Source organism: Astyanax mexicanus, chromosome 13, assembly GCF_023375975.1.
Source record: "Astyanax mexicanus isolate ESR-SI-001 chromosome 13, AstMex3_surface, whole genome shotgun sequence".
Classification (NCBI taxonomy): domain Eukaryota; kingdom Metazoa; phylum Chordata; class Actinopteri; order Characiformes; family Acestrorhamphidae; genus Astyanax; species Astyanax mexicanus.
The window spans coordinates 42,727,114-42,741,870 of record NC_064420.1 but is presented as its reverse complement, the minus strand read 5'-3'; the positions used below and the strand labels follow the sequence as shown (position 1 = coordinate 42,741,870).

At 39.3% G+C, this 14,757-nt stretch overlaps 1 protein-coding gene across 1 annotated transcript; it reads right to left on the bottom strand.

Annotated features, from left to right (window-relative positions):
* Positions 1–963: 963 nt before the first annotated feature.
* On the bottom strand, positions 964–11,990 carry arf3a (ADP-ribosylation factor 3a). Its single transcript, XM_022676886.2, has 5 exons — positions 11,931–11,990; positions 8,019–8,184; positions 7,753–7,863; positions 6,273–6,397; positions 964–4,761 (listed from the first exon to the last, which is right to left on the bottom strand). The coding sequence occupies exons 2-5, from the start codon at positions 8,164–8,166 to the stop codon at positions 4,600–4,602; spliced, it is 546 nt and encodes a 181-aa protein (XP_022532607.1). The 5' UTR covers positions 8,167–8,184; positions 11,931–11,990; the 3' UTR covers positions 964–4,599.
* Positions 11,991–14,757: the final 2,767 nt, after the last annotated feature.

Here is a 14,757-nt window from a genome sequence, read left to right as displayed (position 1 = left end):
GCATGTGTAAAGCACGTCTTTTTGTGGTGTCGTCTGTAAAGAGGGGATTCCACTTCCAGACTGTAGGGGGAGCCCAGTCGCAAGAATAACCATTTCTGACATAAAGCTGCTTTAAAAACTTTAAAACCCAAATTTTAGCTGACTCCAGCTCAGTACTCCAGCCTCCGCGCCGGCGGCCGAGGGCCGGCTATGGGGGTGGGCTGGCTGGCCTTCAGCAGTCTGCGGCTCCATCACGGATTGATGAATTGATTGCGGTGCTGCTGCCAGTGTGTCTGTGCCCTGGGCGAGGGCGCCCCGGTTACGAGAGGGAATCCCAGCAATGGCACCCGCTGTGGTGCCGCAATTGTGCACGGCCTGCAGGGGGCCTCGGGGGCTGGCAGCCCCGGGAGCAGCCCTGACCCACATACTGCTGTCACACCCCTGGAGACACACACTGTGAGGGCAGGCAGGGAGGTGTGCGAGTGAGTGTGTGTGTGTTAAAGTGTGTGTGTGTGTGTGTGTGAGTGTATGTGTGGGTGGGATAAGCCAGGGAAAAGTGGGGGTGAGGTGGTGGGCACCTTATTGAGAGGATTTTCACAACTCCCACTGCTTGAATTTTCCAAGTTAGTGATTAATGTTGACAGAGGGCAGTTAGAGGCGTTTATAAAAAAAACAGAGACGCTGCATGAGCTGCGGAAGGCTCAGGTATTGAGCTCCTAACAACAATGAGCTTCTTCTGTATCCGTAGCGCCAAACTCTGAGAAAAGATTTATAACACCCTGTGGTATTGAGTAATGTTACCAGCATAATGACACACGTTCTATAATTACGTACCAAGCCACAAAAAGGCTGCAGTATATGGCAACACAGCCCCACTTCCCACAATGTCTAAACCGAAACCCGGAAATAACCAAATACATAATGAACCCGGCGTGCTATCAACTGCAACACTCAACAGTTTTCCGCAGAATCACACTCTTGCTCTTTCATCTTGGTCGTACAGAGTTTATTTGGGCAGTTTTGATCAATAAAGGACTGTGTATACTCATACAGGCAGATACATTGTAGTAATGGAAGTCAAGCATCAACATGGTAGTAGATTGATAGAAGTTAGTTTGGACAAGTGGTTTGTTTGCTGATCACAAATCAGCAATGATTCAATAAATTCACTTCACTTTTCATTCTAAACACTTTTTTCATTCTTTTTTCACTTTTGTCATTTTTTTCATTCTAAACTCAAAAATTGAAAACAGAACATAAAGAGTTGTGAGAGTTAGACTGTCGGCTTAGTTATTGATCGTTTTTGTACTTTAACCTACTTTACATAAAAATGAACTGCTGCTTGAACACACTGAACCCTAGGTTTATTACTAATGCACAAAAACACACCAGAATAAATTATTTGCTTTTACGTTTTAGGTCACATTTTTTTTCTGTATTAGGGTTTGTGAAATGGATGTTTTATTGTGGCAGTTATGTATATATATATATATATATATATATATATATATATATATATATATATATATATATATATAACAGCAGACTGTATCAGCTAAGGTAATGGTAACAAGGCTATATATCTGATTGAAGGCAAATCAGATTTGCTTATCAAATCAGATCTCCGCACTGTAATTTTTAACCCATCTGAAAGGTTGCTGTGATAACAATGTAGGTGTCTGTCAACTTTGGAGCTTTTATTTGATGCCTACACTTCTGTTACTCAATATTTTATATGGTCATTTTTTGTCACATTGCGAGTGATGCAATACACACATTTCAAACCACTTAGAAATGTGGATTCACATCAAAAATCTATCTATCTGGACACAATCTAGATGTGGGTTGGCAGGCTGAGTGCGGCCAAAAAGAGAAAACAACATGTGATGCATTCCCATTGAGATCTTTACAAATCATGTTACTGCTTGAACCAACAGATCCTTAGCACAGGAAGCATCAGCACAAACTAGAGGCAGGTAAATCTGAGAGTATGTAATCATTATCATGATAAATGTTATCATTTTATCATTTTTTTAAGCATATCATAGATTAGATTGCCAGTACTTAAAGAACACTGATCAACAGTGATAATCAGCTGTGTTTAATTTGATGTAGAGCAACTGATTTTTTATTAGTCTGGCATTAACAGTGCATTTCATCTGTGGGCCAAAATATCATGACATACAACCGGTGTGGTATAATAATAATAATAATAATGTTGCCATATCACCCACCTCTAGCACATAGCATAAATAATATGGGCAAAGCTTCTACAAAAATAACAATAAATACAAAATATATGCTTTTAAAGAAGGAAAATATTGTAACTGACATACAACAATTAATACACTTTTCATTTTAAATGTTAAAATAGTAAAAACTCATATTCACAGGCACCAATACACACTCACATAGATGCAATTCTCATTTGAATATAGTTTGAAATGTGAATTGTAAGTCTGCAAAATATACCGTTTGTTCAGTACTGATACTGATATGCCTAGTAAAAATCATATTAATTCATCAATCACAAATATGTTTACTATAGGTTGTGATCAGCTTTTCCAATCACAATTCCAGATCAGTGCTTATATGACTGTTAGCTAAATAATAATAATTCAATTCAATTTAAGCATGTGAGATTGTTCATTCAATTTACTAGTGTATTTTTCGTAATATACTGCAAAGCATATTATCTCTTATTGTCCATATCGTGCAGCCATAATGAATAAAGTGTCTTAAGCCTGGGATTAGTTCCACAAGGGGATAAAGTAATTATTACCACCACAGTTGATCAGTGATTTTTCTACCATAACCAGATGCCCAAATTAACCTCAAGTTATATTAACTAAAAGTATGGAGACTTAGATCATGCAAGTCTGTGGTAAACCTCAGTCAAATTTCCGAAGACAAGCCAAATGACTTTTTAGAGGCGCAATGCTTCTGAAACCTTTTTTTGTTATTGTACTTAACTATTTTCCTATTATCTACAGTATTTCCTAGGATTTCCATTTTGCTTGACTTTTTACTTTAATTCAACTACTACTTTTAATACTATCTATTAATAATGGCTTCAGTACCTTTGGCAAATCATTTTGTAGTGTATTGCCCAAAGTCTATTTGTCTCTCCTCCTGTTTTGCTCATGTAGATGCTATTTTTCCAACAAATGTCATTTTTACTAATTATAAGTGCGTTATAAGATTATTTGGTTTTCATCACATGTTTTTAGGGTTGATGGCAGTGAGTTAATTTAAGTGATATCTTCCATCTCACCGTCATTTCTTCCAAGATTTCCTGTCATAAATTAGATAATTGTATTTTTCTTTTAGATTTTCTGAAGAAATCTCCCCATGTAACACTTATCCTGTCTGAAACGGGCTTAAGAATTCATCTCTGAGACACTATAAGGATGTTAACCCTAAGAACCACAAATGTGTGAAACACCTACATATCAATCAGTCACACAGCTACAGAGAGCTACTCCTACCCCACTATTAAGGCCTACATACAGCATCTAACACAACATGCGACAAATACAGGGAGATCGCAGCGCACACGACGAGCCACTACAGACAGGCATCATGCAAGAGCAGCAAATTAGTTTCACTGAGGTGTAATAATGCAGCTGTCTAGTCATAGAATCGGCAGGACCACACCAGGCATGTTCTTCAGGTAGTGCACCACAACACCTATGACTATGCAACCACCATAAACAGTGCATGACGTATTCTGTCAAGGCAATGTGCACGTGCAAAAACGAGAGAGCAGCGATCACGTCATCTGTCTGTTCACAAACGGAGGACTTACTGAGGCCTGCTCAAAGACCTGGGCTATATATACAAGCAGCATAGAGTACTACTACCACTCTCTACAAGTTTCACCACTGACTTAAATGCTAATAAAACACAGTGTGTTACTGTAAAATCTCCACAGCATTACTCTAGCAAAAACATATAAAATCCAAACACACAAATTGGAACACACTAGAGTCTAGCATTCCTCCTCGAGTCAGAGAACGCCTCCTAAATTCCCCAATAATCAGAACCAAATCTCAAGAATCGATTAAGAACATTTCGCTCTGTTAATTTCCCACACTTAAAACCTTTCCGAGGTCCAAGTCACTAAGAACCACGTTTTGAGCCACTGGGGCAGTGTGTTAAGACTGTTTAAATGACCTGCATTTAACACTAATGACTATATGCCACAGTAATAATAAAAGTTAGGGCATTTAGTTCACCCACTATCAGTGTTTTAAACATTTACAGGGTGAGTATACGAAGTTCATATGAGACGTTCAGATTTTGCTGACTGAATCACGTCAACTCACACGAGAGCCAAGCACCTTTCTTTACTAACAGAACGTAAAACTAAGTCATGGTGATGTGCTACCTATCTTCTGTCATAACTGTCGAAGTATATGTACTAAAACCGGAGAGTGAATTAAAGTGACATTTTTACAAAGTGAGAAAGCACTGAGAAGAGGAGTACCGGCTGCACAGTAAAACTCTGAGCTGGCCTGGTGTCTCCACTCTCGTCTTGTAAACAGAATAAAAGAAACTCCAACCCTCTGGCGCTCCCTGATGAGCTGCAGCTCAGATGCATTTTTCCTCCAGTCTGCCTCACTTCTTGTTCTTGAGCTGGTTGGCCAGCCAGTCCAGACCCTCGTACAGCCCGTCGCCACTGGTGGCGCAGGTGGCCTGGATGTACCAGTTACGATGGCGGAGCGAGTGAAGGCCCAGCTTGTCCGTGATCTCTGCTGCGTTCATTGCGTTCGGAAGGTCCTACGCAGTAAAATAAAGGTAAGCCTTAAAGTTTCTTATGATAATCTTATGAATAAATAATGTATTATGATGAAAAGAAAAATGTTCAGAATGATAATCTCAAAAACAGCAGTGTTTCTGGTTGCAATCATCTGTGAGCAATATGAAAAATAGCTTGCCTGTGGCAATTCTGACAGCCCACCAAAAATGACTCTCAAAGCATTCTGACTAGTGTGAGATATTTCTTTGTTTCTGCTACAATATCCAACTGTAATCGTACACTACATGGAAACTATATGGATACAATCATGTTCCCAAAACAAATTACACAATAAAAAAACGCCAAATCATGCTATTGAGATATTCTTGAAAGCAGTCTATATGTTTTGTTATTAACCATATTCACTTTTAATTGTTTATATGCATGCACTTTAGTTTTATGCCAGATTTGTTTTAAATATGAGAACATGACTTTATTTTTGATACATTTTTTATTCAATACAAATTCAGAGTCTTGGTAAGTTATTATTTACGAAGAAGACAAACGTTTACAGATTTTGCTTCTACTAAATATTCAAAGCAGCACTAGGTAGGAGTTTCTTGATTTTTTATCTTTTTAAAGAAGTAAAATTACAGCTTGAAACTCACTGCAGCGCTCCATAATAGGTAATAGGAGGAATAGCATTCCTTTCGTGTCTGTGCCAGAGCTCCTCTGAGCTCAAACCAGACTCTGTAAGTTTTCCGAGGCGGCCGCGACCCACGCTCGCGAGAACTGCGACCTGCTTTCCGACCTTTGGTTCTAACAGTTCTACAAGGACTACTGGTTCATTCTTTACAAACTAACATACAGACACACTGGCAGAAGCTGGAAAGAGACCGAATATGTCTGTGAAAGCCAGAAAACGAAAAAAAAGAGAAACTAATCTGCCTGAAACATTTATTACACTCTATAACTGTAGGGGGAGCCCACGAGCACAAAATCCCAATCCTACCTAGTGGAGCTTTAAAACTGTTATACTTATACAAAATAAATCACATTCACATTTATTTTGTTGCAGTAGTAAATTCTTAAAATTAATTTTTAAAAATCAATGTTTTGGAATGTCGCAAAATATTTTAAAATATTGTGATATTTTTTTAGGGCATATGATCTATGCATATCAGTCCTACTGGACACTATAAAAGTATTGGGACACCTCACGTCCTCATTTAATGTTTCATTTAAAATCAAAGGTATTTAAAGAAAAAACGTTTTTTTACTCATACCTTTCAGCAACAAGAACATTAGTGAGGTCATGTTTGATGATCACCACCCCACCTTATCCCCAACTCCCCAACTCATCATTCCAAAAGTATTGGATGTACCATCATCAGTTCTGAGAACACAGTTCCACTGACCCACTACTCAATGCTGAGGAACTTCATACCCCTTTAGCCTATTATTAATTAAGGGTTTTAATTAAGGGGATTAAGGGTTTAAATGTTCAGAGTGGCTGTTTTGTGTGATCAGTGATGGTGAAGAGATCTCTTACCTGTTTGTTGGCGAAGACCAGCAGCACGGCGTCTCTCAGCTCATCTTCTGCTAGCATCCTCATCAGCTCTTCTCTGGCCTCATTCACTCTCTCTCGGTCGTTACTGTCCACTACAAATATAAGACCTGACCAAACACAAAAATCTCAGAAATCACACAGCAGAGTAAGGAGTGGGAATTGAGCTAATGTGATAAGCGGGCTAAGCGCTGCCACTATGATCGGGAGATCGATGGTTCGAATCCCAGTCATGCAGCTTGCCATCAGCAGCCAGAGCACTGAGAGAGCACAATTGGCCTTGCTCTTTCTGGGTGGGTAGATGGTGCTCTTTCCTCTCATCACTCTTAGGGTGATGTCGATCAGCACAAGGCGTCTGTGAGCTGATGTGTCGGAAACGAGTCACTGCGCTTTCCTCCAAATGCACTGTGATGCTACTCAGCAATGCTGCATTAGCAACATTTGGAAAAGCTATGGTGGCTGACTTCACATGTGTCGGAGGAGGCATGTGCTAGTCTTCACCCTCCTTGTGTTGAGGCATCACTAGTGATGGAGGATGTACAGCTGACTAAGAGCTGAATGGGTGGGACAATAGTCCTAGCTAAATTTGGGGAGAGGGGGGAAATGGAAGAAATTTTTTAAATAATTCTTTAAAAAATATGGAAATTTGTAAAATAACCCATTTTACATTTAAGTCTAGTTGGAACGTCTTCCTAAGTAATACAGGTTAAAAATGTTAATAGTAATCATGATTACTGTGTGAAGATGCTACTCTGAAGGGAATCCTTAATGACGAATTTAGGTGTCACAGTGACAGTGTTAATATTCACACACCGTATGTATGTAACATTTATATCATGATATTCTTGAGAACAATCGCAATATATAATATAGTGACATGATAAAAAAAACCCGGGCTCCAGACTAACATCATTCCATCATCCAGGGTTGATAAAGATAAAGATAAAAGATAAAAGCTCATTTGGGATGAGAGTGGGTTTCTATTTTGTCCCTTGTGCTATTTTTTCTATCCATGATGATGACAGGACAGTGTTAGTCAGGAGCCCTGAAACCTTATTTATTGGGAATTATCAGCACTAAAAAAACAAAGCATGCTATACACTTGTAAAAAAAAATTATAACTGTGTATTTAAGTAACATTTAAAACAATAAATAGAAAACAAATGCACTCCCTGGTGGTATTTGGAGTCAGTTAAATTCACTGGATTGTTTTGTTTGAGAGGGTGAAATAAAGTCGTCAAGCTGCTTCTTTCTACCTCATAATTTACTCAAGATTGTATTCTCTTGAGTGTCATCTCTCCACAAACCAAACCATTTCCACACAGATTCATGTAAAGTCTTTTTTTGGAATTAAATCACACACAGATGGTAGATTCTGTAGCAGGCCTCACAATAAGATACGGTCTGTGTTTATATCTTCTATAAAATATTTTTGAATATATCAGTATTACGATAACTAACTTACCCTGTGTGTTCTGGAAGTAGTGTCGCCATAAAGGCCTGATCTTGTCCTGACCACCCACGTCCCACACTGTGAAACTGATGTTCTTGTACTCCACGGTCTCCACGTTAAACCCTGGAAATTACAAACAAGTTTCACTGTTTCAGATAACAAGATTTAAAACAACTTGATTTATTACTGAGAGCTTTTTCTACTGAATCATCTAATTATGAGATACAGTTATGAAATGGAAGTAATTAATAGCAGAGCATATTTCTGAGAAACGGTACCGATGGTGGGAATCGTTGTTACTATCTCTCCCAGCTTCAGTTTATACAGGATTGTGGTCTTCCCAGCTGCGTCCAGGCCGACCATCAAAATCCGCATTTCCTTTTTTCCTATAAGACTCTTTAGGAGGTTGCCAAATATGTTCCCCATGGTAGCAGGCTGGTCTTTCTGTCAAAGAGAGTCAAACAGGAGGTCAAATAGGGAGAAGGTTTTGTTTTAATGACATGTTTAAATGATAAATGCTTATCTGCACAGTGATATCCGTAGACATTTAATAAGATATTTCTATTATCCATAGATACACATACTGACATACAGTACTCTACATGTAAATCAGCAGAGCCTGATACTATTTTGCCTTTGGCAAATGAAATCCTTCTGGTTATTTGGATAATAATACATGCATCCGCCTTCAGGTAATAATGCTAATGGTAGATCTCTCGTTCCAAACTCTCAATGCATCACTGAAATCCTACTGTATCAGTTGAACAGAGCATAATCATAATACATATTCAGTGAATGACCCTTTTAGCCTGAGCTGAGCTTAATTACCACAATCCTTAAGCTGCTGTGGACCTTCATGCAACAATGCCCTCAGGAAAACATTATTTTAACCACAGGGATTTCAAAAATCAGCAAATCATGAAAACTGCCTGATCATTCTCGCAATTTACAATGTAAGTCATTTCCCATTCTGAAAGGGTTCCAAACCCTGAAGCAACTAAAATGATCCGATACATTTTACTGCACATAGTGTTCATAATTCTGAACTGTGGCTATGGCACGTCGGAATCAGGAAATGCGGAAGAACTCATATTTGCTGGACATTTTATCCACCAAACAGAGAAAATCACAGCTTATGAAGCGCCAATGATCCTCATCACGGCTGTCACTGCTATCAAATCCCCCTCTTACTTCCAGTTACACAGATTTAATGGCAGTGTGAAGAGCAGCCATCCACCAGCACGGCCGTGAGTGTGAGCAGAGAATGCATCAGCCCGTCTATTTACCTCCATTAACACTCCGCTGCACTCTCACTGCATCTAAGAGCAAACTAATAAAACCCACTTTACACTCTACATGAAGCTGACGCAATGCAACAGAAATAAACACGGAGAAACTTGCTAAAGGTAGGCAGGGACATGGAGTGTGCTTTGGGCATTTATCTTTGGAAGTGACCAATGTTACTTGCTTAAGCATAAATCTCCAAACAGTGAACGTTAAATATCGTTGTTGTCCAAGGAAAAAACAAGTACCGGTATATTGATTTTTAGTATAGTTCATCATTTGAACACACAAACTTTCCCTTATATTGTGTCAAATTGTCCAACAAAAATTATCCTAAAATAACCTGAAATAAACTATTTTTACATTGACTTCCATTGAAGGTTAAGAAGGTTTTTCTCTCTCCTGTAAAGTTGCTGTTTTGGAGATACATGTTTTCCATTGGAAAAATATGATGTACACTATAGTGGCTTCCAAACCGATTTTATTATTATTAGTCTACACCGTAGTCTACATAGTCTACAGTTAGATGTTACATGTTCATGCATCCACACAGCTTGTTTAGACGTCATAAAGAAAGTACTGGCAATAGAATTGGACTCCTTGGAGTAGATAAAAAATGAACCTATTGGCATAGGCTACAGTGGTATAAAGCCCCTCAGCACTGAGCTGTGTAGGAATTAGGCCTATCCTAGGCCTGAACCATTACATTTTTTTGTGGATTATAAATTGTTCTACATATTATTGTGATAAACAATGTATAAATTATTATTTTGTCATTTCATTTTAAGGATAATAAAAAAGCTTAATTTATCCTTTTTAAAGATAACATTTTAATAAACTAAATAAATACTTTTTTATTCACCTACTGCAGTCCACATTGTGTCACAGTTATTAAAGCATTGGTCATTGCATAACTGGCTAAAATAGTGTTCACTGTTATTACACTGGTAATATAATTATATTGTAATAACTATTTTTGTTCAGACCACATATGAGGATGATTTAATGCCACTGATTCAAGAATGATGCTGCTCCATTCAGTTCTTCTGAGATGAGTTAAGGGGTTGAGGATGAAGATCTTGACCTTACTAAAGCTCTTGTCACGTAAAGCAATCAAACATTACCAGCAATGCTCTTAAATCTAACAAAAATCTAATAAATTCTAATAAAAATTTCCCTAGACACCAGAAACACTTTCTTTGTCCATATAGTGCCTGATGAAACAAATTATCTGAAACAAACACCAATATCTGTTAATCATAAAGTAAAACCACAATCAATTTCAAGCCTCAACCTTTCCAAGTAGCTCGACTAAATACCATAGCAACAGCGCCAGCAAGACTACAGCAGTGAGCTCATATGTAATGATTTAGTGCAGCATTATTGTCAGCTCATCCTAACCTTTACAGTAAGAAATGACCACCGATGCAAAACCTCACATGACTCAAAGAAGCGTCACCACGATGACACTGAGTAAAACAATGGCAGACTGCATGCAGAGACAGTTTGTAACTGTCATTAGTTAGTCTGTGTTGAATTATGAGCTGACAAAGCGGAATTACTGTGGTGTTCACTAAAACTGTAGCTAGAGAGGTTAACATGACATACTGTTGATGACAGCTGATGGAAAACGCAGATGTGGAGAGATCATTAAGTGACTGTCTGGACAGGACAGAAGTAAATTGGAAAGGTTTGTGAGATTTGGATTGGATTTTTTTGTTTTAAAATATTATTTAGCTTATTTAGCTTGTATATAAGTCAATAAACTGGCATGCCTAAAGTCATGGAACAGCAGTGTGTAAACTGGCTTGGGAATTTCCACACCTGTATTATGGATGGATTGATGTGGGAATTCTGATATTCCGATATCAGATATTCCATATGCAACAATACGGAATATAGCGAAAGATGTGCAGTGTGCCAAGTCCTGCTGGAAAATGAAATCCGCATCTTCATAAAAGTTGTCAGCAGAGGGAAGCATGAAGTGCTGTAAGATTTTTCTGGAAAATACTGCACTGACTTTAGACTTGATAATAAAACAGAGTAGATCAACACCAGCAGATGACATGTCTCTCCAAACCATCACTGATCATCAGTAAATTTTATTTGTAAATCAAGGGAGCAGAGTCTGAAGAAAGAGTGGAGAGACACAGAGTTCAAGCTGTTTGAGGTCTAGTGTGAAGTTTCCACCAATCAGTGATGGTTTGGAGAGAGATGTCATCTGCTGGTGTTGGTCCACTGTGTTATATCAAGTCTAAAGTCAGTGCAGTGTTTTTTCCGGAAAATCTTCCAGCACTTCATGCTTCCCCACTGCTGACAACTTTTATGGAGATGCGGATTTCATTTTCCAGCAGGACTTGGCACACTGCCCACACTACTAAAAGTACCAATATAGGTCTTATATAATATTCAAATTTTCTGAGATACTAATGTTTGGGTTTTTATTGGCTGTAAGCCAAAATAATCAACAATTAATAAAATAAACACTTAAAATAGATCACCCTGTGTGTAATACAATACATATATAATATATGAATTTTACATTTTTAATTGAATAATATAAAATATGAACTGATGGAATAGAGCTAGAGCTATGAAAGCTTCTGCTTATCCACATATTAGCAAAGATATAACGTTACACAGAATCAGAGCTTTAAACCTCTTCACACACACACACACTTCTCACCTCTCCTCAGACCAGCTCTAACAGTCAGCTGTGGTGGCCTGTCTATCAGCACACCGGCAACCGTTAAAATAACCGTTAACCGTTAAACCCCCCACTTTCTTCTTCACCCCCAGCCTGTTACCGCGCTGTATGAGCTGCAGTATGTCGGTAAATAAGCGCTGCGCTCCGTAAAAACTCGCTTTACGTTGTCATTTCTCACCTTTGCAGCATCCATACTCACCTCACTCACACAGCACCAACCGACAAGTGTCCCCGCGCGAAGTCTCGCGAGAACACCGTTGCCGGTCGACTGGGCTGAATGCGTCGTAGCCTCATAATCTCGCGAGAACTTCCCCTCATCCATGGACCACGATGCTGCGTTTGCAGCAGCATCACCGGTGTGAAGTGCTCAACATGTCACATGCTTGTGCTCTGCTGTGCGCAGAGTAACATTGATGAATCAGAAAAAGAGAAAATGTATATGTAATGGATCATTTTATCTGAATGTTAAAGCAACACAAATTCAAAAATTCATCATTTTACATAATAATGTTACATTATTATCTAGCCTCTTTGGAGTAAGTAAGCTAGGATAGCATTTAGACATGCTCTTTTTCTATTTTATTTACCTTTTAGGTTATCATACATCTCTGGACAAAAATAAGAGATCACTTCAGTTTGTTAATCAGTTTCTCTGATTTTGCTATTTATAGGTTTATGTTTGAGTAAAATGAACAATGTTGTTTTATTCTATAAACTTTGTGCCACTCCTGGCTCCTGGTGCACAAATTCAAACATTTTCCAGAGGTTTTCAGTTTGGTAAAATCAAAGAAACTCATAATTTTTAAGTGGTCGCTTATTTTTTTCAGGCACTGTACATTTCATAATACACTACCTGGCCCAAAAAAAAGGACTCAGCATTGTTGTGCCTGAGTAAAGTTAATACAGATATTGTACTGTTGGTGACAGGCCTACCTTTGCCTTATTAATGTGTATTAAATTGTGAAAAGCTTTGAAAATCTACACATCAGCAAGTGTGCAGTTGTTTCCAGTTCAGTACATTGTGATGACACATTCATTTGAAATTTCTTAAGATATTTATTGCATGGGTAAATTCTATGACATATATTGAAATTTTGTACAAGGTGTATATTCACAGCTCACAGACTTAATCCACTGGTAGCCAAGACAAATCTTTATTCAATTTAAAAATTCCAAGAGGGGGACAGCTTTTGGATATGTGTGTTGCTGCATCTTTAAGCATTTATGTAAAAAAAAAATCAGTAGGTCACTAGCAAAGCACAGAGTATCTGACACATCCAAAGTTATTAAATTATTCAACCGAAGACTCAATTGAATTAATAAATAACCTGCCAGGGGCTGCCAAGACAAGACAAGATTTGGCAGCCGGGAGTGTTGAGTGTGTTGAGGTGTCAGGAGCTGGAGAGAAAGAGCCAAAAAGGCCTCTAAAAGTAGTTTTTTTAGAGGTTTTTTTTAAGTGTAGATGTGCAGTTAAACTTTATTAATTGATGCAATATGCTGAGTCGAGATTCATGCTCTCTACCAAGGTCCAAACCGCCTTTTATATTTCGCTTTTCCAAACAACAACTGTTAAGCGAAACGACAACATTCCATCCGACATTTGGAATTTGAGCATGAGGAGAGCCTGAGCGTGCTCATTCAGTAACATTTTTTATATTTTATTACATCATTTTCCCCAGTTTAGTTTAGTGTTTGTGCTGTAAACCAGTCTGCTTAATGTGACAGTGGCATTTCAGTCAATGAGAATCATCAGTGCTTGCTCAAACATTGCTCTGGTGAAATCATGAGTGTCTTTTTCTGTGTCGCTTTGCATGCCCCACCGTCTGTCAGTGGCTTCGTGATGGATGTGTTTATCAATTCGGTGGTTTTCCGAGAGGAGAGAGGGACCATAGCAGATGTTTGCAGCTGCACACCAGATTACGGGGTGGAGTGGTGAGTGGGGGAGCACGCCGTGATTCTGTGCACTGGGAGTTTTTGAAGGGGGGGTGATGGGTGGGTTATGGCAGCGAGGCTGAGGGGAGGAGGGGGTTATGTACAGTGGTGGTAGGAGAAGCAGGGTGGGGGTGGGAGTTATAATTTAAAGGAACCTTTCCTCTGAAGTGTTTGCCAAAGCGCACCCCAGCAAACACAATCACAAGTCGGGTTGGTTAGGCTTGCAGAACTAATGAGGGCTTGCACGTCGAGGCGAGGCCTTTGATGTTCTGGGTAGCTGGCTCCTTGTTTTTTTCCTCCGCCGTTTTCCTCTCTTTCTCCTTGTCCCACATCAAAAATGGAAAGGGTAGGCTGGACATAGAGCCCAGAAGCAGATGTTTGCAGCTGCTTCGCCCGTGTCCCTCTCCCTTTTGATGTGAGAAGCAGAGTAGGCAAATGTCGGCCTATCTATCCCCCCATCTACCTGTCTGGTGGTCTATCCATCCATCCGTACGTCTGTATACCACTGCTCTGCCTCAGTGGTGGCAAACTGAACGATGTTCTTATCCAGCATCAGACCAGTGCACTCCACCCCCCCCCCCCCACCCACCCACCCCCCCCCCCCCTCAACTCAAATTTTTGGAGAGTCTGGTTGTCATTACTCTAGATGCTGTCAGTGTGTTGCTTGGATGTGTAAGTGGCCGTACTGCATTGATGGGAGGAGAGGCGAGCTCCAAAGCTATTCAGCCTCTCTGTCTCACACATGGGGAGAAACAGCGACAGGAAATTCCCTTTCGCAGCAGCAGCTCCAGGGTGAAATGATAAAGGAATGAAGAAATGCAAACCAGAGATCCAGCGCTTTATCATTCCACACCACTCTCCTTCTCCCCCGTCTCCTTCACTGTTACACTAAATACCGGGGCGAGGCTAGCTCTCAACTCCCAAGTAGTTGGGTTGTTGGATCAGTACACACAGTAGCACAGCACATATCATCAATCTGATTATTTAAATATTGCATAGTAATTTTATTCATTAAAGAGTCAAATTTATGGTTTGTTTATGGTTTTCTGAGGCTCACACTTCTCAAAATCACAAAATCTCATTTAGGCATCAAC